This window comes from Adelges cooleyi, unplaced genomic scaffold (assembly GCF_023614345.1).
Source record: "Adelges cooleyi isolate 19-005CV unplaced genomic scaffold, UGA_ACOO_1.1 ACOO_flye_CR_arks_rails_tigmint_CR_PRNA_40, whole genome shotgun sequence".
In the NCBI taxonomy this organism is placed as follows: Eukaryota; Metazoa; Arthropoda; class Insecta; order Hemiptera; family Adelgidae; genus Adelges; species Adelges cooleyi.
In genome coordinates, this window is record NW_026096079.1 from 559,668 (window position 1) to 586,831 (window position 27,164).

The following is a 27,164-nucleotide window of genomic DNA, read 5'->3' on the forward strand; positions in this document are numbered from 1 at the left end:
ATTGTGATTATTTTTTTTTTTATGACTTTAAGGTTTCATTTTTTTATATTTGATATTGTGTGTTTGTACACTGAATTAAAGTTAGTATTCCATTTGAATTTTTATTTTAAAGATCACAAAATAGTGCATGTTTCCAGAATATATTACATTTTAAATTATAATCTGATTGTCTGATAACGATTATTATCTGTTTTGAATATTCCGAATAATGCTTCTGTATAGAGCAAGCACTAACAAAAACTTTAAATAGCAATAACTTTTGAACAGTATGTTATAAAAAAGTCGTTTAACATTTTTGTGTTTAAAATAATATATACTTACATAATATCCCAAAAAATATATGGGGTTCCGGTTTAAATTTAAAGAGTTACATTAAGTTAGAACTCTATAAGGCAAGAATTTAATTTAAGTGTTATAAAATAACACCTAACATCCAAAAGTCAAAATTGTAAAAAAACAATGGTGTCTGAAAAATTGCCCATTTTCTAACATTTTGAACTATTTTACAATGTTTTATGGCACAAATAAATTTAAATATAATACAAAAATTAAATATTTTATCATTATGTACTCAAGATAGAGACCAAAGGAATATTGTGGTTGCTGATGAAATAATATAGATATAAAATAAAATAATATTATGTACTTTTTAATGATATTATTGTTACACTATTATAAGTTTGAAACACAAATAGTAAATTTCTCATAATTTGGTTCCTCATAAATGTTTTTTTCTTTAAATTGAATTTGTGTAATGGTCGACAACCAGCTTAAAATAATCATTTTTTAAGTTATTTCATTTTAAAATTTTGAATGAGAGGTGGAGTTTCGTTGAGTATTGCTCACACAGGTTTAGTACAGATAATTATAACACTATTCTCCATTTCTCTGCCCATCTTAAGAATAAACTTTAATACTAAAATACTATTGATGATATACTATGTGTGGCAATAAACCACGTAACTGTAAAAATATTAAGGTTTTTAATTGAACAGATTTTATTTAACGCTAAAATTAGTTTCTAATAAAGGTTAACTACTTAAAGCACTCAAACATTAATTTGGTAGTGAAACTTACTCGTTGAAATAAAAGAATCATGTTTTTGGAAGCCGACAAAATAATACAGTAAAATAATACTATGTACTCTGTAATGATATTTTGATTTAAAACACAAATGTAATGAGCCAAATATATTATTCATGTATGGCTATTAATTTGTGTTCACACTAATTTTTACATCAATTTATTCACTTTCAATTATTACATGGCAATCAACTTTTTTTATGTTTTTTCCTTGTTTTTGTATTATTTATTTCCCATAACTTATTTGAAACACTCTATGTATAATACTGTTGTAAAAAAAACCACATCAATGACTTTTAAGCTTCCACCATATAATTTATATATAATTAACTCAATTCTTATTATAATCACATCAAAATTATTTTTAAAAAAAATTAGGATTATGATGGTATATAAGTTCTTCTTGGAATGTAATTTAGTGTATATATTATTATGTCAATTAGTTTTTATTCCCACAGTTTCTCTTCGATAATAATTCTAAAATAATTAAAAGTATATAAAAGTTTTTTTATTTTTAATATAAACGTTAATATTTCATTTTAAATTTAATATAATATGCATCAGAAATTATTAAAGGTAATAAGACTTTTACATTTTTTAATTACTGAACAAGCTAAAAAACATTACCTAACAATACACAATAAATAATTTAACCTCCGAGCAGTGGCGCCTTTGAGAATCTCGTTGGCGGATGAGCCGCGGTGTTAACACCGCCCAAGAAGATATATTTTGTTTTTTCACCTACCATGTTGATAATCTATCAACTAAAAAACAGGGAACGTTACACAAGGTTGACCTCACATGTTTAAACGCATTGCATTTAGTAAAGGCATAAAGGTTTTAGGTGACCTATAAATGTCGTAAAATAATCTCAAATTTGAAAAATAATAGTACATACACAACTATGTTTAATTTTTTTTAAATAACTTGAAATTGTAATTCTATTAATTTATTATTTTGTGTTTGTACTTTATGCACAAAGTTAAAGATAGTTATTCTATTAGAATTAGCTGTGAAAGTTGTATTTTATTATATTATGCATATTGATATAATTATATCATATGAAATTACAAAAATTTGATTAAAATTAAATTAATTTTCTTTAATTTTTATTAAAATACCCGTTTATAATTATTAACCATTTATTCCAAAAATGTTGACTGGTCGGTAACCAGTTTCGGATAACTATGTTTAAAGTTATCATAATTTTAATGTTATGATGGGAGAGGAAGTGCGGTTGGGAAATGCGCGCAGATAAAAATAATATTACACTCAACCTTTCCTCCTGCCATAAACTTGAAACTTCAATTATTAAAATAAGTCTATCAATCTCTTACAACTTACATAAATGTAATTTGTGTTAATTAAATTTAACCTTTAACTTGGCGATGTGTCTTTTAAGATACAAAAAGTCGAAATAAATATTCCAGTGTAAATATAAAAGATATATGGACTGTTGTTATTTTTTATGTTCTTTAGAATGATCATTAAGGTTACTGATATCATTTTAAAGATTTTCTCTCGGTATTATATTTGTTATATCATTATTGTTTTGGACTGATTTTCAACACATTTTATAAACAGTTTAAACCCTAAATATATTTATTTGTTTTTAAATAACTTAAAGGTAACACTATTAAATTTGTTATTGTGTGTTTGTACTTTTAAATTAAAGATAGTTATTCCATTAGAATTCTTAATTTTTTAAAACTCCAGAATAGTGAATGTGTATAAAATATAATACATTTTAAATTATAATCTGATTAACTGACTTGAATATTCTAAAAAATGCTTCAATATACAGCACGAACATAAACTTTAAAAAGCAAAAAATTTTTTAAAGTATGTACAGTATCATAAATTCGCTTAACATTTCGATGGTTAGAAGGTAAAAGGGCGTATGCGACAATTTTTTCAAAATTGACTTTTTTGCATAAACAGCATAATTATATATTGATTTAACCATTTATATGTTTTTATTTGAATTTAAATTAGCGTTCCTTATTAAATTACGCTTCAATCATATTTCCATTTTTAATTATTGCCTGTCAAAAATTGTTTTTTCTCCCCCATTTATGTACGATTTATTGTACATAACGACTTTGAAACCTTCTTAATTATACTACTGTTTTCAAACAACAACTTTTATGACTTTTTGGATTTTCAAAAGATAAGCATTATTTTAGAATACAATGAGAGTAATAAAATTAGCCAAATGTATTATTCATGTAATGGTATTATTGTTTTACTGTTTGAAACACAAATAGTAAATTTCTCATAAATTGGTTCCTTATAATATCTTAATAAACTTACATATCGATATCATTTGTACCGGGTCATCCAACTAACGTAAGACATCATTTCTCGGAAATATGAATATTTTGAAAATTATTTTTTTCCTATACTTTTTGATAAACGTTTTACTATGTTTTTCAATACTTTGAAAATGTTTATCTCCATCCCTTATACGATAAAAAGGGTTTAGTTCACGTTTTCAAATGGCAACATATGTTTATAATTCCATAAATTTGTGGGCAAAAATTTTTAAATTTTGTTATCGTTTGAATTTTTTATTTTTATCCATCTAGTCGTTAGCTATGACTTTGTAAAGATATTAAATTTTCTCTTAAATATTATTACATTTCTTTGGTTTCCGAAGACCGGGAGCCAATAAAATACTTATTTATGATCGCATTGTCCGATAGGTGAGTATATAGGTAACCAAACACAATCAAATGTTTTGTGATAGTCTGGTTGACCAGCGATTCATATCTACAGATCACCGACTTTTCGACATTTACCGAGTTTCGTTGCGTTTTACTTTAGTTTGTATTAGAGGTCTCAGTCAAGTACGTGAAAGCGAACATTCGTGTATTCGTGTAACGAATACACGAATGTTTTATTCGAACACGTACGAATTTTCGTGAAAACGGGTATTCGAATAACGAATGTACGGATATAATGAATTGTTCACATGGTTACGCCATAGCACACACAAGTCTAGAATATAAGTAAAAATTGGTAAAAATTAATATCTTTCTAATTTTACTTTGAAATACTTCATAGTAAATTAACTTATACATTTTCAGGGTTGCAAAATTCAAATGTAATGCCTATGTTAAAATTTACTTCTCATTTAGAGGGGTTAAGGGTGTTTTTTAAAAGAGTACAGAGTTAATAATTATATTGCCAGAAGGGGCACCTTTCATGTACACTTTTTATCAATAATAATTTTTATTATCAAGATATTATTTAAGACTAGTTATCGATAAAACAAAATTGTAAGTGCCTAGGGACCAAACTATTGGAGATGTCTTCAAAAATATATGTTATACTTTTAGGATGATTAAAAAAACCTGTTTTTACAGAAAACATATTCAGGGAGAGATTCGACCCCCAAAATCCCCCCCCCCCAAAGATAGCTTTATAAAATGTAAAATAAAATATAATGTATTATAAATGTAACCAATAATGTTTAATAATAATAAAGCTTTCATAGTTTTTGTAAATTTGTTTTTATATTCATATTTTCTTGCAATCGTTGAATTTTGCATTTTATAACAATTTATAAATTTGTCTTTATTTTAGGAAAAATGTTTTTTTATTGTGTAAATAATTTTTGTCACCCATTATTACATTCAAATATTTCTGTCAGGGAATGCAAATTTGTAATGAATTTGGTTTATTTAGAGGATTAAGACGATAATTGTAGATTCAAATCTTAATTATATCACTAATTGATATTTAAACTACCTTTATTAGCAGGTATTAGCATTTAATCTCAATATTTTTAATATTCACATTAATTATAAATCGTATAACATATGTTTCCATTGGCCCAGTGAGATTTTAGGAGTTCTTTAATTTTAAGTTGATTTTAATACTAAGAGATTCTTAGTTGAAAATTATTATTTTTTTTTTTTATTATTAACGAAAAAATGTAACAGTATATCCAATTAAACCTTGTATCACAATCTATAAATTTATGTAAATCACTTACCTTATGTATTTAATAAGGCTAAATCAAAGACAACCTACGTATATAATCAATTCTATATTAAATAAGTGTACTCGGAATTTATAAAACAATAATAAGTAAATGGCGATTAAGTTACAAATATACAATTACACGAATATACTAACACACTAATATACGAAAACACGAATATACGAATGTACAAATACACGAATACACGAAAACACGAATATACGAAAACACGAATGTACATATACACGAATACACGAACTATATGAACTTAAACACGAACTATTCAAAAGTTCGAATACACGTATTTTCGTGTACACGTGAAATAAGAAGCTCTAGTTTGTATATCTTTTATATTTGCTATTGTGTGTTTGTACACTAAATTAAAGTTAGTATTCCATTTGAGTTCTTATTTTAAAATCACAAAATAGTACATGTTTTCAAAACATATTATATTTTAAATTATAATCTGATTTTCTGATTATAGTTATTATCTGATTTGAATATTCCTAAAAATGCTTCTGTATAGAGTACTAACAAGAACTTTAACTAACAATAACTTTTAAACAGTATGTTATTAAAAAGTCGTTTAACATTTTTGGGTTTAAAATATTATTTACTTAAATAATATCCCAAAAAATATAGAGGTTCCGGTTTAAATTTTAAAAGTTACAATAAGTTAAAACTACTGGTAAGATTTAAGACTTAAGCGTTATAAAATAACACCTAACATCTAAAAGTCAAAAAAACTTATAGTGTCTCAAAAATTGTCCTTTGTCTAACATTTTGAACTAACTTACAATGTTTATTGGCCCAATAAAATTTAAATATAATACCAAAAATATATATTTTAACATTGTGTATTTAAGAAAGTGACCTAAGGCGTGAAATGATTGCTATAATTTTAAAAATTTGACGTTTCGTTGAGTATTGCTTAAAAGTAATCATAATCTTTCTATACGTCTTAAGTTTAAACTTTAATCCTTGAAAAATATAAAAAATATAATATTTGAGACAATGAAACTCTTTAAAAAAAAATGGCTTTACCAGAAGATATTTAATGCCAACTTAAGTGTCTTGTAAAGAATAACTACATAAAGTACAAAATCAATAAAATGTTTTTAATTTTGGTAGTGAAACTTACCTGTTGTAATGGAAAGTTCATGTTTTTGGTTGCTGATGAACTTATATAGCTATACAGTGTGTAATTTATGATGATATTATGGATTCACCGATGTATGTTTAAAACACAAATAGTACTATTCTGATACACTGGTTACTTTTATACATTTTTCCTTAAATTTAATTTAGTGTATATTTTATGTCAGTAGTTTTTTTTTTATCATCGATTTTAATGTTAATTTTTACATAAAATGTACATAAAATTTACATTCATTATTTCTTTTATCGACTGCTCAACAAACATTTCAAATAACAATGAAAAAAAAAATACGTCAGCCAGCGGTTCCCCGCAAACAAAACAAATGAACACAACAAATAACCTCCGACAACTTAATCAACACATTTTCTGGTAGGCAGACACGTAAAGTTTGGCACAAAGGTAGGTCTTATAGTGTAACTAATAGTATAACTAAAGGAAAAAATCTGAAAATTGCAATTTTCTCAAAACGAATGCAGTTTTAGGGAGCGTAGTTCTAAATGCATACTGTGACGCGTATGAACATTGCTTGATTCGGTTAGCATGGGTTTCGGTTAGCATGGGTGATTAATAAATCACCGATTCCCGACAATATGACAATAAGCAATTGTTTGTAATTGACAGAAACTACTTATCAAACATATCCATAAACATCAAACATTATCATGAACCAGCCAGTACCTCACTGGGTTAAATAAATAATTAAATTTTTTTTTCATATTGTTTTTATACAAAGTTATCTCAATTTTTCATTATTTTTTTTTCGACACCCCTCCCAACTTAAATTTTTTGATAGCAAATTTTGTAACTGAGATGGTAACGTACATATTTTATTACTTTTTTAAATAGAGCATAATGTATTATAAAATTCGACTGGTCGATAACCATTTTCGGATAACTATAGCTATAAGAGTTTAAAAGTTAAAATGGGAGTGGAAGTGGAGTGTAGTAGTATTTTTATCTGCGTGCATTTTCCAACCTCACATATACCCTAAAGAAATACGGGACAAACTTGTAACCATTATAAGTGGTAATCAGTATATTTAAATTGCATAGCGGTAATAAGCAAGTTTTAACAATGTTTTCAAGCTTATTTTTGGGAATTAAAAAGGAAAAATACCTTACGTCGAAGGATGTCAGAGTTTCGTTTAAGGATAGTTGAAGGATGTTACGTTCAATTAGAATCAAGAACTTAACCTGTAATTAAAGATATTGAAAACTATATATTTATCTAGAATGATTTACTGAAATTTTTGTTCGAAATAAAATCTATATCAGAAGCCAATATATCAGAAAGTTACTGTTTGAGAAGCTATTGGTTAGGTTAGGTTTAAAAAATAATTTTTTTAGAAAAATAGTATATGAATTTCTAGTCGAATCTAAGCCAATTAATATTTACTTTCTTCGAGCAATACGAAGCTCTTACGCAAAAGGAACTCATATTCATTCTGAGTTATAACAAATTTACCTGCGTATGTTAAATTTTTTTCGAAATAAGGTAATTCCAGAAATTAATTAAATTTTTTCAGAAAAAAAAACCTACATACGATGATTTACAAAAAATGATATACTTATAAAATGTGTTTTAATAAAACAAACGATTTCATGTAGTTGCAACCCTGGTGACCAAGAAAGTAGAAAATGAAACGACGATAGGATATATGTAATCACAGCAGATAACACCAAAGAAAGAAAATAGTTATTCAAATTTCTTTGCTTGTCGATGTTTAATAAGATTCATAATTATCTATTGAATATTAAATATAAATATAAATATCTGTTATACACACTATTATCGTGATTCCTATTTATTTATTACACTTGTATCGTCAATAATTACTTGATTGAAAACTATTAAAATAATAGGAATCATAATAATGTGTCTATAATATATATTTAAATATTAATGAAAATAAAATACCTAACCAACAGTTATTTTTAGATTTAGCTATATTATTAGCCTATTAAACTATAATATAAATAGATGGTATTGGTTTTTATTAAAATTCGATTGGTTGTTAAAATATATATTTGAAAATTTCCCACTAGGTAGGTAAAATTTAATTTCCACTGGGAAATTTCCAAGAACACATTGTATATCGCTAGTAGGAAACCCCAAGGTTAATTAAAACAATTGTTTTATTTTATTAAAATGTAGAACAATATACAATTATACAATAGTTTTTAAAATGAGCAACTTGGTAGTTCACACTATTTTTTAATAAACATACTTTTTATTCATTCCGCGTATTTGTATTATATTTTAAAAAGTAAATTAACAGGCTAAAGAGCCAAACTTAATATTTAATTAAAAAATACCAATGTGTAGTATAATAAGGTATCTTGAGTAAAATTAAACAAAACCGTTTTTTAAGAAAATATTATAACAGATAGTTACTATTGCTTCTCAAATATTAAGTTCTTTAAAACTATTTAAATTTGTAAATGGTTTTATGCTATGGTTAGTATCCAATAATTGTTCCGAAACAGGAGATTTGTGTGCTTCCTGTTCAACTAAAATTGATTTGATTTTAAGGATAATTTTGCTAATACATTTAAAATTATGTCGCTCTACATAGGTGTATTCATTTTAGAAGTATAAAAATAAAAGTTAATGTTTGACACAAGCCAGTAATAATCCCTTTGAAAATATAGCAAAATTATAAAAATAATAACAACATCTTATAATGTTTTTATGAAATTAGTATATTAATACTATAATCCTTAATTTTTTGTTCAGAATAAATTTGATTTGATTTTAAGAAGAATTTGGTTAATATATTTAATTAGCTAATAAAACAGACGTGTGCAATTTTTATTGTGATTTGTAATACATTTTTTTAATATAGTTATTTTTTTAATATATCGCAGCCACGCTTGAAAAGTGACATAACTGGAAAAATGCCATTTTTAATAAAGTCATTTAAAAAAAGACAACATAATGTAAAATAATGTTATACCATAAGTGACGCGCGTCATCTATCGGTAAAAAATAATAATAAACTTGACGTTTTTACACAATAATGATATGATATTTATTTAAAATATGCTATAATCTCAAAAATAATGTTTTTTGAGATATGTTAATTTTCAAGCGGAGGTGCGATATGGTTATGTATAGGTTTTAGTATGAAACAATGAAAGTCCTTTAATATAGTGTAGTATGTGTCATTGAAATTCCTCATTTAAAAGTTAAATGTACAAATTCATTATGAGAAAAAAACATAATAAAGAATGATTTTGTACTTTATTTAGTTATTCTTTACAAGACACTCAAGTTGGCATTAAATATCTTCTGTTAAAACCGTATTTTTTTACAGAGTTTCATTGCCTCAAATATTATATTGTTTACATTATTCAAGGATTAAAGTTTAAGCTTAAGACGGGTAGAAAGATTATTATTACCTTTAAGCAATACTCAACGAAACGTGAAAATGATATATTTCCGTAAAATTATATAACTATATAATTTCATCAGCAACCAAAAACATGAATTTTCCATTTCAACAAGTAAGTTTTACTACAAAAAATAAATACATTTACATTACGTTTTTTTTTTTTTTTTAATAAGTTTTAGTACTTTCTGTAGTTTATCTTTACAAGACGCTAAAGTAGGCATCTGATATTAATTAAAAATTATATTTTTCGACAGTGCTTTATAGCTTCAAATATGATATCGTCAACATTATAAATGTATTAAAATTTAGTCTTAAAACGGGTTAAAAGATTATTATTACCTATAAGCTATACTCAAGAAAGCTCTACCTATTTTCAAAATTTTTAAATCATAACATGCCTTATGTCACGTTTTTAAATACCTAATATTAAAAAAAAATTGTTGTATTATATTTAAATTGATTTTAGCCATATTGCATTGTAACTTTTTTAAAACACGAAGAAAACGGCCAATTTTTAGAGTTGATTTTGATTTTTCAAATTCTGATATTTGGATATCGGTAGGTTTTATTTTAGGCACATTTAACGCTTCAATCTAAAATCATACTATAAGTAGTTAGCGCAAGCATGGTATTAACTTTTAAAATTTAAACCGGGAACCCCTAAATTTGTTGGGATATTCTGTAGTCGAATAATATTTTAAATACACAAATGTTAAGAAAGTTTTTTATAACATACTGTTCAAAAAGTTATTGCTATTTAAAGTTTATGTTCGTGATGTATTTTATGAAGCATTTTTAGAAATATTCAAATCAGACAATCAGATTATAATTTAAAATGTATTAGGTTTTAAACACAATTTTGTAGTTTTTTAAAGTTAAGAATTTGTTCTTAAGAAGTTCCAGCAATGTAAGTGTAACTTTTACGAACCAATTCCCACGGTTTTTTAACTCTCTTATTTACGTTTTATTATTAATCTTATATAATGTGTATTATTACGAAACGTTTTTTAAATGCTAATTAATTTAAAAATTATGGTATAAATATTATGTAAAAATGTCCTACTGGGTAATTTTGAATAACACATTTTCAAACAATAGCTTCCAAGATTAGCTAAATTAATTGATTCAAGTTATCAAAATTTAACGAAGATATTACATTAAATTTAGGATAAAATATTTACATTTATATTAAAAATAATATGTCGTTAAAATGTCTGAATCGAGGAGAAACAGTGGAAATAAAAAATTAAATTGACAAAATATACATACTAAATTTAATTTAATTTTTAGTAAATTTTGTAAATTAAATTCAAATGAGTTAAGGGAAAAAAAATAATATATGTAAATGTTGTATAAGAATGATAAGATTAAAATATTAATAATAAAATCATAAAAAAAGCGGAAAACAATTTTGCCAAATAAAAATCTATAGTGAACAAATTAATATTAAATTGAATGTGAATAATATCTAATGAACATAAATATAATATATTTTGATCATCAAGTGTGTATATATAACATTATTTGAAGAGTTATGTATTAAAGAATGCTAAATTTTTTTTTTTTTTGGTGGGTGGAAAAGTAATGTCTTTCAAGATTAGTCCCCCCCCCCCAACACTATAAGTGCTTAAAACTTACAAACTTTATAATTATATAATTTCATCAGCAACCGAAAATATGGATTTCGTACTTCAACAAGTAAGTTTTACTGACAAAATTAAATACATTTAATATTACAGTATTTTATGTAGTAATCTTTACAAGACACTAAAGTTGGCATTAAATATATTCTGTTAATAATTTAAAACCATATTTTCAAGTTTAAAATTAAAACGGATAGAAATATTATTATTACCTATAAATAATACTCAACGAAACTCCTCTTATTATTTAAAATTTTGGTCTGGAGGAAGGGTGGTATGTTGAATTTTTTTTATCTGAGTAAAAAAAACAGTAAATTTAAATACTATAACCTTTTGTATGCCTATACAAAATAAAATATATTCATTTAGATGTTTAATGATGCCTCATCATAAGAATGAAAAAAAATACGTATTGTAGTACAATTGAATATTATTTTAAATACAAGTTATATTAACTGTAAATATACACATGGTCAAATTATAAAAGAATATTATAATAAAATAATGAAAGTTAAAAAAAAACATTATCTATCTAAACATTATGTTTGTTTCTAGTTAAGGTCAAATTAAAATGGATGTTATAACAATTGCATTTATATATTAGTTTTATTTAATTAGTTGTGCGCGATCAAAATTCCAACAATGTCAGTGTATTTATGTATAAATCAATTAAATCAATTAAAACATTTTAGTAAATGATAGTGAAAAAAATAACTATCCTCCTTAGTACAATTTTATTTTATAACTTCTGATATTATTTTATAACTTGTTGTAGGTTTAAATAGAACTTACAATTAGTGTCTTTCTAATATAGCGGCTTCTTATTTACGTTTTATTTTAATTTTATTTATTGTGAATTATTACGTAACGTTTTTTTGCTTGCTAATTAATTAAAAAATGTATAATTTAAATATTTCAAAATTTTCTACTGGGTAATTTAGAATAAATCATTGATAGTATCCAAGCTGAATTAAATTTATACAAAAAATAATACAATTATTTTATACTTTTAATTATTGTAGAATTATCATCGAAGAAAAACCGTGGAAAAAAAATTAATTGATATAATATATACACTTAATTAAATTTCAAGAAAAACTTATATAAGGAAACAGAAAATCACGAGTTTACTATTTGTGTTTAAAACTCACACACTGTATTTCTATATAATTACATCAGCACCGAAAACATGGTTTTGGTACTTCAACAAGTAAGTTTTACTACCAAAAATTAAATACACTTAATGTTTAGTACTTTATGTAGTTAACCATAACTTATTACAAGTCACTAAATTTGACATTAAAATATACCACCTGTTAATTTTTTTCAATTGTTTCATTGTCTCAAATAATAAATTATTAATATTATTTTAGTATTAAAGTTTAAACTTAAAACGGCCAGAAACAATATTATAAAACATTATAGAAACATTATTAACTATTTTGTGATCATTGAAATAAAAATTCAAATGGAAAACTAACTTTAATTTAGTGTACAAACACACAATATCAAATATAAAAAAATGTCAGCTTAAAGTAATTAAAAAAAAAATAATCACAATTGTGTATGTTTAATTATATGTTATTAAACTTTATTTTTTAGTACAATAATTATATGTTTTTTAAAATGTAATCAGTTGATAACATTTTTTTATCACATATGAACACTAAGATTAATATTTTGTATCAGTTAACCCTGAATCAGCAAGCTCGACCCTGTTACAAAATATATTTATAGTAATAAATACTAAATGTCTGTATAGGCGAAGAAAGTCTTATTACCTTAAAATCATTTCTACCGCCGTCTTCTTTACTGTGATGTATTAAAATAGTTATTATTTATTATATGTTTAAATTGATTCAATTTATTTTGATTCCGATTTATTGTTTGCATTCAAATCCACAAAGCTTTCAACAAGTAAGTTTCACTACCAATTTAGTGTTTGAGTGCTTTAAGTAGTTAATATTTATTAGAAACTAATTTTAACGTTAAATAAAATCTGTTCAATTAAAAACCTTAATTTTATTACAGTTACGTGGTTTATTGCCACACATAGTATATCATCAATAGTATTTTAGTATTAAAGTTTATTCTTAAGATGGGTAGAAAAATGGAGAATAGTGTTATAATTATCTGTACTAAACCTGTGTGAGCAATACTCAATGAAACTCCACCTCTCATTCAAAATTTTAAAATGAAATAACTTAAAAAATGATTATTTAAAGCTGGTTGTCGACAATTACACAAATTTAATTTAAAGAAAAACACATTTATGAGGAACCAAATTATGAAAAATTTACTATTTGTGTTTCAAACTTATAGTAGTGAAACAATAATAATATCATTAAAAAGTACATAATATTATTTTATTTTATACCTATATTATTTCAAATGTTATGGGCTGGAAAATGTTTTGGAGTACAAAAAAGCACTGGGTTCTATGTACATTAGTTAGATTAATATTTATGTAACTAGATTGGAGACAATAATATTATGTATTATCATTATAGTACTGTTATCAACCTTGTACCACGGTTTTATTGTTGTGGTTAAATAGCCATTCGTTAGCCACTTATTTATTTAGGGCTGTCGACCTATCTGTCATGACGGTGTGTTTGAAAAGTCGGTAATCTGTAGATATGAATCGCTGGTCAACCAGACTATCACAAAACATTTCATTGTGTTTGGTTTTCTGTGTACTCACCTATCGGACAATGCGATCATATATAATTATGCTGTTTATCCAAAAAAGTCAATTTTGAAAAATTTGTCGCTTACGCTCTTTTACCTTCTGACCATCGACATGTTAAACGAATTTATAATACTGTACATACTTTAAAACAATTTTTGCTTTTTAAAGTTTATGTTCGTGCTGTATATTTTATACTTATATTATTTCATCAGCAACCATAATATTCCTTTGGTCTCTATCTTGAGTACATAGTGATAACAAGCATGGTATTAACTTTTATAATTTTTAATGGAAACCAATAAATTTGTTGGAATATTCTGTAATCGATTAATATTTTAAATACACAAATGTTAAAAAAGTTTTTTATAAAATACTGTTCAAACCAACCGCACTTCCTCTCCCATCCTAACATTAAAATTATGACAACTTTAAACATAGTTATCCGAAACTGGTTACCGACCAGTCAAAATTTTTGGAATAAATGGTTAATAATTATAAACGGGTATTTTAATAAAAATTAAAGAAAATTAATTTAATTTTAATCAAATTTTTGTAATTTCATATGATAAAATTATATCAATATGCATAATATAATAAAATAAAACTTTCGCAGCTAATTCTACTAGAATAACTATCTTTAACTTTGTGCATAAAGTACAAACACAAAATAATAAATTAATAGAATTACAATTTCAAGTTATTTAAAAAAAATTAAACATAATTGTGTATGTACTATTATTTTTCAAATTTGAGATTATTTTACGACATTTATAGGTCACCTTAAACCTTTATGCCTTTACTAAATGCAATGCGTTTAAACATGTGAGGTCAACCTTGTGTAACGTTCCCTGTTTTTTAGTTGATAGATTATCAACATGGTAGGTGAAAAAACAAAATATATCTTCTTGGGCGGTGTTAACACCGCAGCTCATCCGCCAACGAGATTCTCAAAGGCGTCACTGCTCGGAGGTTAAATTATTTATTGTGTATTATTACGTAATGTTTTTTAGCTTGCTCAGTAATTAAAAAATGTAAAAGTCTTATTACCTTTAATAATTTTATGATGCATATTTTATTAAATTTAGGATCAAATATTAACATTTATATTAAAAATGAAAAAACTATTATATTCTTTTAATTATTTTAGAATTATTATCGAAGAGAAACTGTGGGAATAAAAACTAATTGACATAATAATATATACACTAAATTACATACCAAGAAGAACTTATATACCATCATAATTCTAATTTTTTTTAAACATAATTTTGGTGTGATTATAATAAGAATTGAGTTAATTATATATAAATTATATGGTGGAAGCTTAAAAGTCATTGATGTGTTTTTTTTACAACAGTATTATACCTAGAGTGTTTCAAATTAGTTATGGGAAATAAATAATACAAAAACAAGGAAAAAATATAAAAAAAGTTGATTGCCATGTAATAATTGAAAGTGAATAAATTGATGTTAAAATTAGTGTGAACACAAATTAATAGCCATACATAGATAATATATTTGGTTCATTACATTTGTGTTTTAAGTCAAAATATCATTACAGAGTACATAGTATTATTTTACTGTATTATTTTGTCGGCTTCCAAAAACATGATTCTTTTATTTCAACAAGTAAGTTTCACTACCAATTTAATGTTTGAGTGCTTTAAGTAGTTAACCTTTATTAGAAACTAATTTTAGCCTTAAACTGTGTGAGCAATACTCAACGAAACTCCACCTCTCATTCAAAATTTTAAGATGAAATAACTTAAAAAATGATTATTTAAAGCTGGTTGTCGACCATTACACAAATTTAGTTTAAAGAAAAAAACATTTATGAGGAACCAAATTATGAGAAATTTACTATTTGTGTTTCAAACTTATAATAGTGTAACAATAATATCATTAAAAAGTACATAATATTATTTTATTTTATACCTATATTATTTCATCAGCAACCATAATATTCCTTTGGTCTCTATCTTGAGTACATAATGATAAAATATTTAATTTTTGTATTATATTTAAATTTATTTGAGCCATAAAACATTGTAAAATAGTTCAAAATGTTAGAAACTGGGCAATTTTTCAGACGCCATTGTTTTTTTTACAATTTTGACTTTTGGATGTTAGGTGTTATTTTATAACGCTTAAATTAAATTCTTACCTTAAATAGTTCTAAATTACTGTAACTCTTCAAATTTAAACCGGAACCCCATATATTTTTTGGGATATTATGTAAGTAAATATTATTTTAAACACAAAAATGTTAAATGACTTTTAGTTAACATACTGTTCAACAGTTATTGCTATTTAAAGTTTTTGTTAGTGCTTGCTCTATACAGAAGCAATATTAGGAATATTCAAATCAGATAATAATTGTTATCAGACAATTAAAATTTAAATTTTAGTTATGAATTAGTACTTTATGTAGTTGACCATAACTTATTACAAGGCACTAAATTTGACATTAAAATATACCACCTGTTAATTTTTTTTCAATTGTTTCATTGTCTCAAATAATAAATCATAAATATTATTTTAGTATTAAAGTTTAAACTTAAAACGGCCAGAAACATTATTATGAAACATTATAGAAACATTATTAACTATTTTGTGATCTTTGAAATAAAAATTCAAATGGAAAACTAACTTTAATTTAGTGTACAAATACACAATATCAAATATAGAAGAATGACACCTTAAAGTAATTAAAAAAAAATTACTCACAATTGTGTATGTTTAATTATATGTTATTAAACTATATTTTTTAGTACAATAATTATATGTTTTTTAAAATGTAATGAGTTGACAAAATTTTGTATCATATATGAACACTAAGATTAATATTTTGTATCAGTCAACCCTGAATCAGCAAGCTCGTCCCTGTTACAAAATATATTTTTAGCTACAAATGCTAAGTGTAATCATTTCTACCGTCATCTTCTTTACTGCGATGTATTAAAATAGTTATTATTTATAATGTATTTAAATTGATGAACCAATTTATGAGAAATTTACTATTTGTGTTTGAAACAGTGAAACACTGTTATACTTTATAATACCATTATAAAGTACATAAAATTATTATAATGTTTAACTAAATAATAACAACAGCAACCATATCATTTGGTCTCTTTCTTGAATACATAATGATAAAATATGTTTTATTTATGTTCTATTTAGATTGATTTGAGCCATATAACATTGTAAGTTAAATGTTTCCAATTTATATTTTGCTTAATTTTCAGATACACGATATGAGTTATTTTTATTCCATTATACTTACTATCGTGTTAGTTATTTCGATAGTAATTTTGCTAAGGAAAAAAAAACTAAGACAATTTACTTTGGCTGCTCAAATACCTGGTCCAAAAGGTCATTTTATTGTCGGAAGCCTAACGATTTTAATTCGACGACAAATAAAGTTTATAAAGAACTTGAAACAATTATGTAAGAAGTAAGTAATCATAAATAAGCATTTACAATATGTTTTGTGATATAATGTGGTCTAGTTGCCGAAAAAATGTTTTTGAGTTATAATTTGTTCAAATCTATAAAGACAATATAGTAAAAACCAGCTTATTACTATACAAGAAGTAATTGCTCGTAATTTACATGCAAATATTTGATGGAATAGCGTGATCCTACACCAAACTAAACATGATTATGAGATGAAAAACAATTTCAACGAATATGATAATTTTTTATGGAGTTATTAAAACTATACATTAGGTATTGAAATATTATTAAAAACATTTTTTAATGTGTTCATGTCTCCAATGTCTTGCTGACTTTTCGGATTTATTGCAGAGTTTATATTTGGATTGATAGTCATCGTTCCGCTGTATTGGCCATACTGAGTATATGAGTCTAAACGTCAGTTAAAATCTGTAGATATGAAAATTTCTGTAAATTTTTGTTGTAGTACACATTTTTATAACTTTTGAAAGGCAATATAGTAAAAACCGCACATTTATGGATGAAAACACGATATTTCTAATTTAATATAATAACTATTCAACGAAATACTCTTGATGATCATTTTGGAGATAGCTGATAGCCTTTTACCGTGACGATTTTTTAAAGACTTCCCATTGAAACTATTCAAGTTAGAAAAAAATAGGGAAACCTGGACTATGATAATTGTGTTAATTATTTATATATGTAATATAAGTAATTGTGGACAAATTTTAAAAATGAATTCATTTTGTTTAAGGTACAAGCATTCATTATTTAAATTTTGGTTTTTTAACAAGTTGGTTGTTTGTGTATCCAACGCCGATGATGTAGAGGAAGTAATGAATAGTTTAAACTGTTTTCAAAAGAATATACCTTATTCGATAATTGAAGACGTTTTCTCGATTAAGGGATTAATTACAAATAATAATATACACGACTATAAAAGAAACAGGTAAATTATTGTTGTATATAGTATGATATTATAGTTATAAATATTTTGTAAGAAACAAATAGAACATACTGTTCCTATTTAAAGGAGATGAGTAATTAATAATACGTACGTTATTTAGGAAAATTATAAATCAATGGCTAAAGTATTCAAATTTAAAATCATTAATTACTTTATTCTACGAAGAATCTAGAATTCTTGAACACATATTGAGTGAAAAGAGTAAAAGAAAATCAATGGAACTTGAAATAAGCCAATTTTTCGAACTAGCATCGATAGACACTATTGGAAGAACAGCGTTGGGAGAAGAATTTAATTCACAAAACAAAGAAAACCACGATTTCCGAAATAGTTATGCACGTCTAGCAGAAGTAAAAAATGTTTTGTTTTTATTTTACATTTTTGTAGCAAAATAATCCAATGGGACGGAGAAGATACAATTTTGGACTAACAATGTTGTTATTAAGTATCTGTTAAAGAGGTTATTGTTTTTTTTCTAATTCCAGATCTATGCATACCGACTTTCGAATCCGTGGTTTTTAAGCTCAAGTTTATTTTCACTGTCATCGAAAAAACATGAACAACGAAATAGTCAACATTTAATGCATGAATATGTGAATGATTTAATTCAGAAAAAAAAAGTCGCGCTCAATGAAAAAGCTAAATCTACCATTAACGGGTGTCGTGATGAAGATTGTAGTTATCAAAAGCCTAAATATCTAATTGAAATTCTGTTAGCAAACGAACATCAAGTAACACATAAAGAAATGAAGGACGAACTTATAACCATTATAAGTGGTAAGCAATATATTATTTAAATTCTATAGCGGTAAAAAGTAAATTTTAGCAATGTGTTCTAGCTTATTTTTGGAGTTAAAAATATTGGTATTTTAATGATGTATTATATATTATTATGTTTCTGGTAATATTTGTATACATCAAGTCAAAACATCATATGTTGCACTCAAAATATACATATAATGATAAAATAAAAGGAAATAATTCATCTTATTCTTTTCAAATTCAAACTTTCTCCCCTTCCCAAAAAAATAAAATATTAACTTATAATAAGAACTACTTCCAAAATTCTGTTAAATAAACGTTATTTAAATGAATTTTTGTTTAAGCGGGACATGAAACAACTGCAAAAGCAAATTCATTAGTTATATTTATGCTGGCTCATCATCAAGATGTTCAACAAAATGTAATTATTTCTGTAATAAATTACAATTCCATAATTATTAAAATTTAAAAGTATTTAATTATATTCGATTCTAGGTATATCAAGAATTAAATTCAATATTTTCGGATGGTGATTTTAACCGACCGCCTACATACGAGGATTTACAAAAAATGGAATACTTAGAACGCGTTATCAAAGAAACCATGCGACTTTATCCAGCTATTCCTATAGTGCTCAGACAAGTACAAAACGAAATGATGATTGGAGAATATCTTATCCCGGCGGGTAGAACCTATTAAAAATAATATATTTTTTTTAAATTGCATGTCCCTAATTAATAGTTGTCAAATATTATTATTTACAGACACTATTATTTTGATTCCGATTTATTGTTTGCATTCAAATCCACATAGTTATAAGGATCCAGATCAATTTAATCCTGACAACTTCTTACCTGACGTGTGTCGCAGTCGTCATCCTTATGCGTACATTCCTTTTAGTGGTGGCACAAGAAACTGTATTGGAATGAAATACGCAATGCTCCAAATGAAGATTGCGATATCTACTCTTGTAAGGTCCTACCGTTTTTCGCCATCAAAGAAATGCCCTACTCCGAAAGATCTTAAATTATCGTGTACTATAGCACTGGAATTTAGCAACGGATGTTATGTTAAAATAGAACCAAGATCGTAATTGGTAGCTTATAGTATTTACATATTTTTTAATTATGTAGAATTTACTGAAATCGTTTACTGTTTTAGAAACCAAATTTAAATACCCTTTTTTTTGTTATTAAAATTATTAAAAGTTTCTCAGGGTATTTTTATTGGATTTCAAAATTGTATAATAAGATGTATAGTTAACGGAGATATCTTAAAAGGGTATATACTTAAATTTAAAAAATCAAATGTTATGGGCTGGAAAATGTTTTGGAGTACAAAAAAGCACTTGGTTCTATGTACATTAGTTATAATTAATATGTATTTATTAAAGTTATTTAACACCTTTTTATATATTATAATGGTTATAATTATTATAAATAGCAAATAAATATGTATCTTATTATTTTTTATGTTCATTATCAATGGTTTACCAAAAACCGAATATTACAATTTTTATTTATAATCTATATTATACAAATAGTAAATTATGCAATTTAATATTAAATCAACTATTGTTAATTTTACTTGTATTTTATTTCGATATTGTTTCTACTGTTGTGACCAGAGGGCATGTAGATGCAGTTTTTATTAATATAAAAAAACGTTGATACATTAAATTGAAATGTTCTGTGTGGTAAATTAAAATATGTTGAACTGAAGAACCCTTATCTTAACTGGTTTGATTTATAAGCTTCAGGTAGGTGGCATCCAGTTAGTATTAATAATGTTATTTCTTCCGGTATTCACTTAACTCCATCGTTATTCATCGTATTTTTAATAAATGATACTGTTTTTTCCATCATTCTTGCTGTTTGTTTTTGGCCGATGTGATCTTCGTGTGTTGAGTTGTTAATAGTGCAATCAAAGGTAATTGATTGGTGTAAATCACATAATTTGTACTTTGTTCCTTTTTGTATATCTTTATTTCACCTTTATCATTTGCTCTTTAGTGCGTCAATTAAAAAAAATATATTATTTAATTAAGTCCATTATGTTAGAGTTCTTTAAAAAGAGTAAGATAAAAATTGACCATCACAGCAGTCATCATCATCACGGAAGTAAATCAAAAACTAGTTAATTAACTGTTTGATTTAATCAAATTTAATTAAAATTTTAAATCTTATTAATTTAAGACAGGGAAATATTTTAATTCGTAATTGCTACCAATTACGATCTTGGTTCTATTTTAACATAACATCCGTTGCTAAATTCCAGTGCTATGGTACAATAAATTTAAGATCTTTCGGAGTAGGGCATTTCTTTGATAGCGAAAAACGGTAGGACCTTACAAGAGTAGATATCGCAGTCTTCATTTGGAGCATTGCGTATTTCATTCCAATACAGTTTCTTGTGCCACCACTAAAAGGAATGTATGCAAAAGGATGACGACTGCGACACACGTCAGGTAAGAAGTTGTCAGGTTTAAATGGAATGAAATTTAACAGTTAACAGGTTAACTTTCACCATGTATATACTATATACATTTGTGTACACTGAAAATAACATTGATTGTTATATTAAATGCATTAACTATAATCTTTTGGTAAATTAATTAACATTTAACTTAAATTAATTAATATTTAACTTACATTAATGTGGCTATTGTTTCTAAAATACCACACACAAAGAATAAAGTAACAAAAAAAATTTGCACCTTCAATAAACTCGAACGAAACAACATAATACGTAGAACAAATACATTTTGCTCCATTAATAAATTATATAATAATGACAAGGAACAATTACATTTTATTTGTTCCGGAACAAATATCAAAGGAACGAGTTCCGAGTATTTGCTCCGGAACGAATATCTCAAGGAACGAGTTCCGGGTATTTGTTCCGGAACGAATACCTCGAGGAACGAGTTCCGAGTATTTGCTCCGGAACGAATATCTCAAGGAACGAGTTCCGGGTATTTGTTCCGGAACGAATATCTCAATGAACGAGTTCCGGGTATTTGTTTCGGAACGAATATCTTGAGGAACGAGTTCCGGGTATTTGCTCCGGAACGAATATCTCGAGGAACGAGTTCCGAGTATTTGCTCCGGAACGAATATCTTGAGGAACGAGTTCCGGGTATTTGTTCCGGAATGAATATCTTGAGGAACGAGTTCCGGGTATTTGTTCCGTGACATAAAAGAGAAATGAGTCAAATAGGAACGAATTCCGAACCCCTGATTATATCATATGGAATTACAAAAATTTGATTAAAATTAAATTAATTTTTATTAAAATACCCGTTTATAATTTGTATATAAAAGTATACAGGGCGATCCACTTATCGTGAACCACTCAATAATTTATAGGGTTTAATAAGAAATTAAAATATTTTTCTACACATTTTTGTGATACAGTGTGATCTCAATTTTTCATAATTTTTTTTGTTTTTATCCCCCTCCCAACTTAGGTTTTTTGATAGCTACTTTTAAAACTGAAATGGCAACGTATATAATTTATTAAATTCTTAAATTGAGGATAATATACTAGGAATTTAAACTGGTCGGTAACCAGTTTCGGAGAATTATTTTTAAAATTACATGAGTTTTAAAGTTAGGATGGGAGGGGAATAACGGTTGGGAAATGCGCGGAGATAAAAATAATACTACACTCAACCTTCCTCCTGCCATAAACTTGAAACTTCAAGTATTAAAATACGCATTTATAATATTTGTACATGTATATTTACAGTCAATAAAACTCCACAAGTTTTTCAAACCATTTTTAATCATATTAAAATGTAAAATATTTGTTTTTTTGATTATTGAGTAATGTCAGTCTCTTACAACTCACATAAATATAATTTGTGTTAATTAAATTTAACCCTTAACTTGTCGATGTATCTTTCAAGATACGTAAAATTGAAATAAATTTCCCAGTGTAATATGGTAGTAGGTTTTTATTTAAATTTGATTGGTTGTTAAAATATATATGTATGACAACTTCCCACTAGGAAGATAAAATTTAATTTCCACTGGGAAATTTCCAAGAACACATTGTATATCGCTAAAATGAAACCCCAAGGTTAATTAAAAAAATAGTTTTATTTTATTAAAATGTAGAGCAATATACAATTATACAAACATCACTTTAAAAATTAGCAATTTATATTAAAAATAATGTAAACTACCAAAATAAACATACTGTTTATTCATTTCGCGTATTTAAAATTTAACTAACAAACATCAAAGTTAATATAATGAGGTATCGTGAGTAAAATTAAACAAAATCCTTTTTTAAGAAGACATTATAACAGAAATTTACTATTGCTTCTCAAATATTAAGTTCCTTAGAACTATTTAAATTTGTAAATGGTTTTATGCTATGATTAGTATCCAATAATTGTTCCGTAAAAGGACATTTCTATGCTTCTTGGTTTTTTATGTTCCTTATTTGTGTTCTTTATACCTAAGCCTATGTGTTATAGGAACCAGTGCATAATTGCGACTACCACACGTGTGATAAACAGACTATAAATGACATTGTATGTAGTTAAACGTAGGAATAGGATACAATTTACTATGTAGACAACTTTAAGAATCAAGCATGTTCATTTTGTTTACATTATTAAACATTTTTTTTTTTTTAGTGTTCTAGGTTTTTTAGTTTTTTAAAAAGTCAGTTTTTTACTTGCACTGACATGCATTTGTACAAAAATGATACACAGATAACGTACTAAATACTAATTAGTAGCTTTGTTTTATGTTTTTTTTTAATAAATAAGAAACAAATTGTTTATAGGTTTTGACTGCTGAAATATAAATTTATCGAGATACGACCAATACAAACCTAAGATGTAGATACAATTTTTAATTATTGGAAAAATAATTTGTGTATAAATCGTTTAATTGAATTAACCATAAATAATCAGTTTTTATGTACCAATTCAAACTCACCGACAAATGGCAAACTAACGTATTAGTCTGTTTTCTAATAAATTGGAATTCCCACTTTGTCGGTAAGGTAAGGCGGAACCACTAAAAATAATTATTTCCAAACCATGCTTTTAAATTTTAAAGCCACGGTTTTCTTCTCCTGCCAGGTCTTATTTCAGTGATATTTTTCCTTACAAAATGGATTGAAGTATAGGATTTCAGCTCTCATTTCTCATAATGAGACCCAGTTATTGGAGCTTTCTGAAATAAATTGTGTTAATAAGCTCAGTATCTTTGCAGTTTGTTCATTGTTCTGATAACTTCGATGTTTGTAATCCGAGCAGTTCAAGGTATTTATAGCATTCATTATAATCACATCTTAAATGTTTCCGATTTCTTTGTGATGTCATCATTTGTAGTGCATGATTCCTCTCCGTTCAGCAGCAAAGAGAACACATGGCATCTTATATGTCTAATTTTTTTTTCAAGAGAAAGGTTGTGACTATTTATAAGGTAAAGAAAGAATAGTGTTTAAAATAAATACCCTAATAATAACATAAAGTATGTAATTGTAAATTTTTAATTACATTTTACAATATTATTGACATTTTACCAACTACAAGATTATAATATCTTTATCCAGTTGTCATTAAATATAGTCTGTTATTAATTGAAAACCATATATTTTTACAGTGTTTCACTGCCTTAAATATTATATTGTTAACATGATTTTAGTATTAACGTTTAAACATAAAACGGGTACAAAGAATATTATTACCTTTAATTTTGAAAATATAAGAAACTTATCATATATTCAAATATATTTGGAGAATTTATTTATTTTTTTCAAATTTTGCATATGATAGGTATTATTTTATGCACAAGAAACACTTAAATCCAAAATCTTACCTTAAGTAGTTTGCGCATTCACAGTATCAACTTTGAAAATTTAAATGGGAACCCCTATATTTTTCGGGATATTCTTATAGCAATTAATATTTTAAATACAAAAATGTTAAACGACTTTTTAATAACATAATGTTCAAAAGTTTTTGTTATTTAAAGTTTAAGTTGGTGATGTATATAACGAAGCATTTTTAGAAATATTCAAATCAGACAATCAGATTATAATTTAAAATGTATTATGTTTTAAACAGAAAAAAAAAGTCATGATCATCAATTTAAATATAACCATTTATAAATGTATACAAAATAAAATATATGCATTTAGTTAATGATGCCTCATCATAAGAATATGAACAATTACGTATTAAAATACAATTAAAAATTATTTTAAATTCAAGTCAAATATACATATGTACAAATTATAAAAGAATACTTTAATAAAAAAATGCAGTTTAAAAAATAACACTATCTATCGAAACGTTATTTTGGTTTTTAGTCAATGTCCAGTTAAAATGGATTTGATAACAATCGCGTTTATAAATTAGTTTTATCTAATTAGTCATAACAGACCGCACGTCTGTGCGCGGGCCAAATTCTAACAATGCAAGTGTAACTTTCACGAACCAATTCCCACGGTTTTTCTAACCATCATATACCTATCTGCTTCCTCTTATAATGGGCTTTTGAAATTTGAAACATAGATTCAGGCTTAAGAAGCTTAGGACTCTGTAAAAAATTGAGACCTTAATATGCATCATAAAACGAAAATTTATAAAATTGCGGATATTGTAAGAGTTATTGAGTATCTAATCCTTAATGAAACACTATGTAAAGCCAATATCTTTGCTAAATCAATTAATTCGTTGAGTATTGCTTTAAGAGAATAAAAATCTCTGCCCGTATTAAGTTTAAACTTTAATACTTAAATATTAATAATTTTAAAATGTTTGAGGCAACGAAACCCTGTAAAACAATATGGTTTGTAAAAAATATTAGGCGATGTTTAATGCTAACTTTAGTGTCTTGTAAAGGTTGACGACTATTATCAACAATCAAAATTTGTTTATTTTGGAAACTACTATAGCAACAATAATAATAGTTCAAATAAAAGAAAATACTGTTCGATTAATTTATTATGAAAACATTTTAAATGTTATTTAGAATTGTCTGATTGTTTATGGATACAAATCTGGTTAGGTTAGGTATTATACAAAAATAAAGTCAAGTTGAAACAACATATAATTAATATGCCAGTGAATTCCGATCACTGGTATATTGGAATATGTTTTACTTTATAATCTAAACTAATATCTGTATATTTTATACAAAAGTTTAAAATACCAATTATCTAATAATGTCGACTATAACAAGGTATAACCCTCAAGTTTTAAACAGGTATACACACAGTAATTTAATAAAAATTAGTACAAAATAAATGTACCTAAAACAAACATAAATGCATCCTCCAAACCTTCGAGTACAATCTCTTTTCCTGTTTTTTATTCTCTTTTCTCGGAATATAACACAAATGTCTTTAAGTAATTTTAAATTTCATCCACGCAGTAGAAACGGCACGTAAATTGTGTTGAATGAAATACATTTATAGAAAATAACAATACCCAATTACGTAGCAACTCAGAATGTGGTGACCAGTTAATGCAATCAACAAAGTTTTAAAAAAAAAATATTCACATTTAGCTTCCCATTACAACACAAAGCCAAGGAGATCAAATACTTACAAGGATGAATAAAATATGTACAACATTTTTTTATACCATTTGTTTTATATCAAAAAACCTTTTTGGGTTTTTTTTCTTTAAAAAAGTAACATTTTTCAAATGTTTGCCAATCTTAAACAATTACCTCACTATCGACTGACTGTGGTAACATCGATATATTTAATTATAAATATTAGGTTTTTGAATTTGATTCGTTCTTTGATTAAAGCAATAGATGCATATCGCAAACACTTCATTGGCTTAGGTCATATTATCCCCCAAAAGAAGAACACAAACTATAAAAATTACCACTAAACACGAATGAAATTAATTACAATGAAGAAGATGAAAGATAAAGCTGATGTTTTCTTATGATATAAGTAATTTACTTGATAGGCCAATAAAAAACTATGTCCGCTTTGTGACTGGCCGTCTCTCGAACACACACAATCTTA

The 27,164-nt window shown here is 25.7% G+C and overlaps 1 protein-coding gene across 1 annotated transcript; it reads left to right on the top strand.

Moving 5' to 3' along the window:
* The first annotated feature begins 12,433 nt into the window (after positions 1–12,433).
* LOC126841637 (cytochrome P450 4c21-like) lies at positions 12,434–20,244 on the top strand. Its single transcript, XM_050578218.1, has 8 exons — positions 12,434–12,478; positions 17,209–17,417; positions 18,177–18,371; positions 18,490–18,739; positions 18,875–19,166; positions 19,496–19,572; positions 19,647–19,836; positions 19,916–20,244. The coding sequence occupies exons 1-8, from the start codon at positions 12,458–12,460 to the stop codon at positions 20,242–20,244; spliced, it is 1,563 nt and encodes a 520-aa protein (XP_050434175.1). The 5' UTR covers positions 12,434–12,457.
* The last annotated feature ends 6,920 nt before the right edge of the window (positions 20,245–27,164 follow it).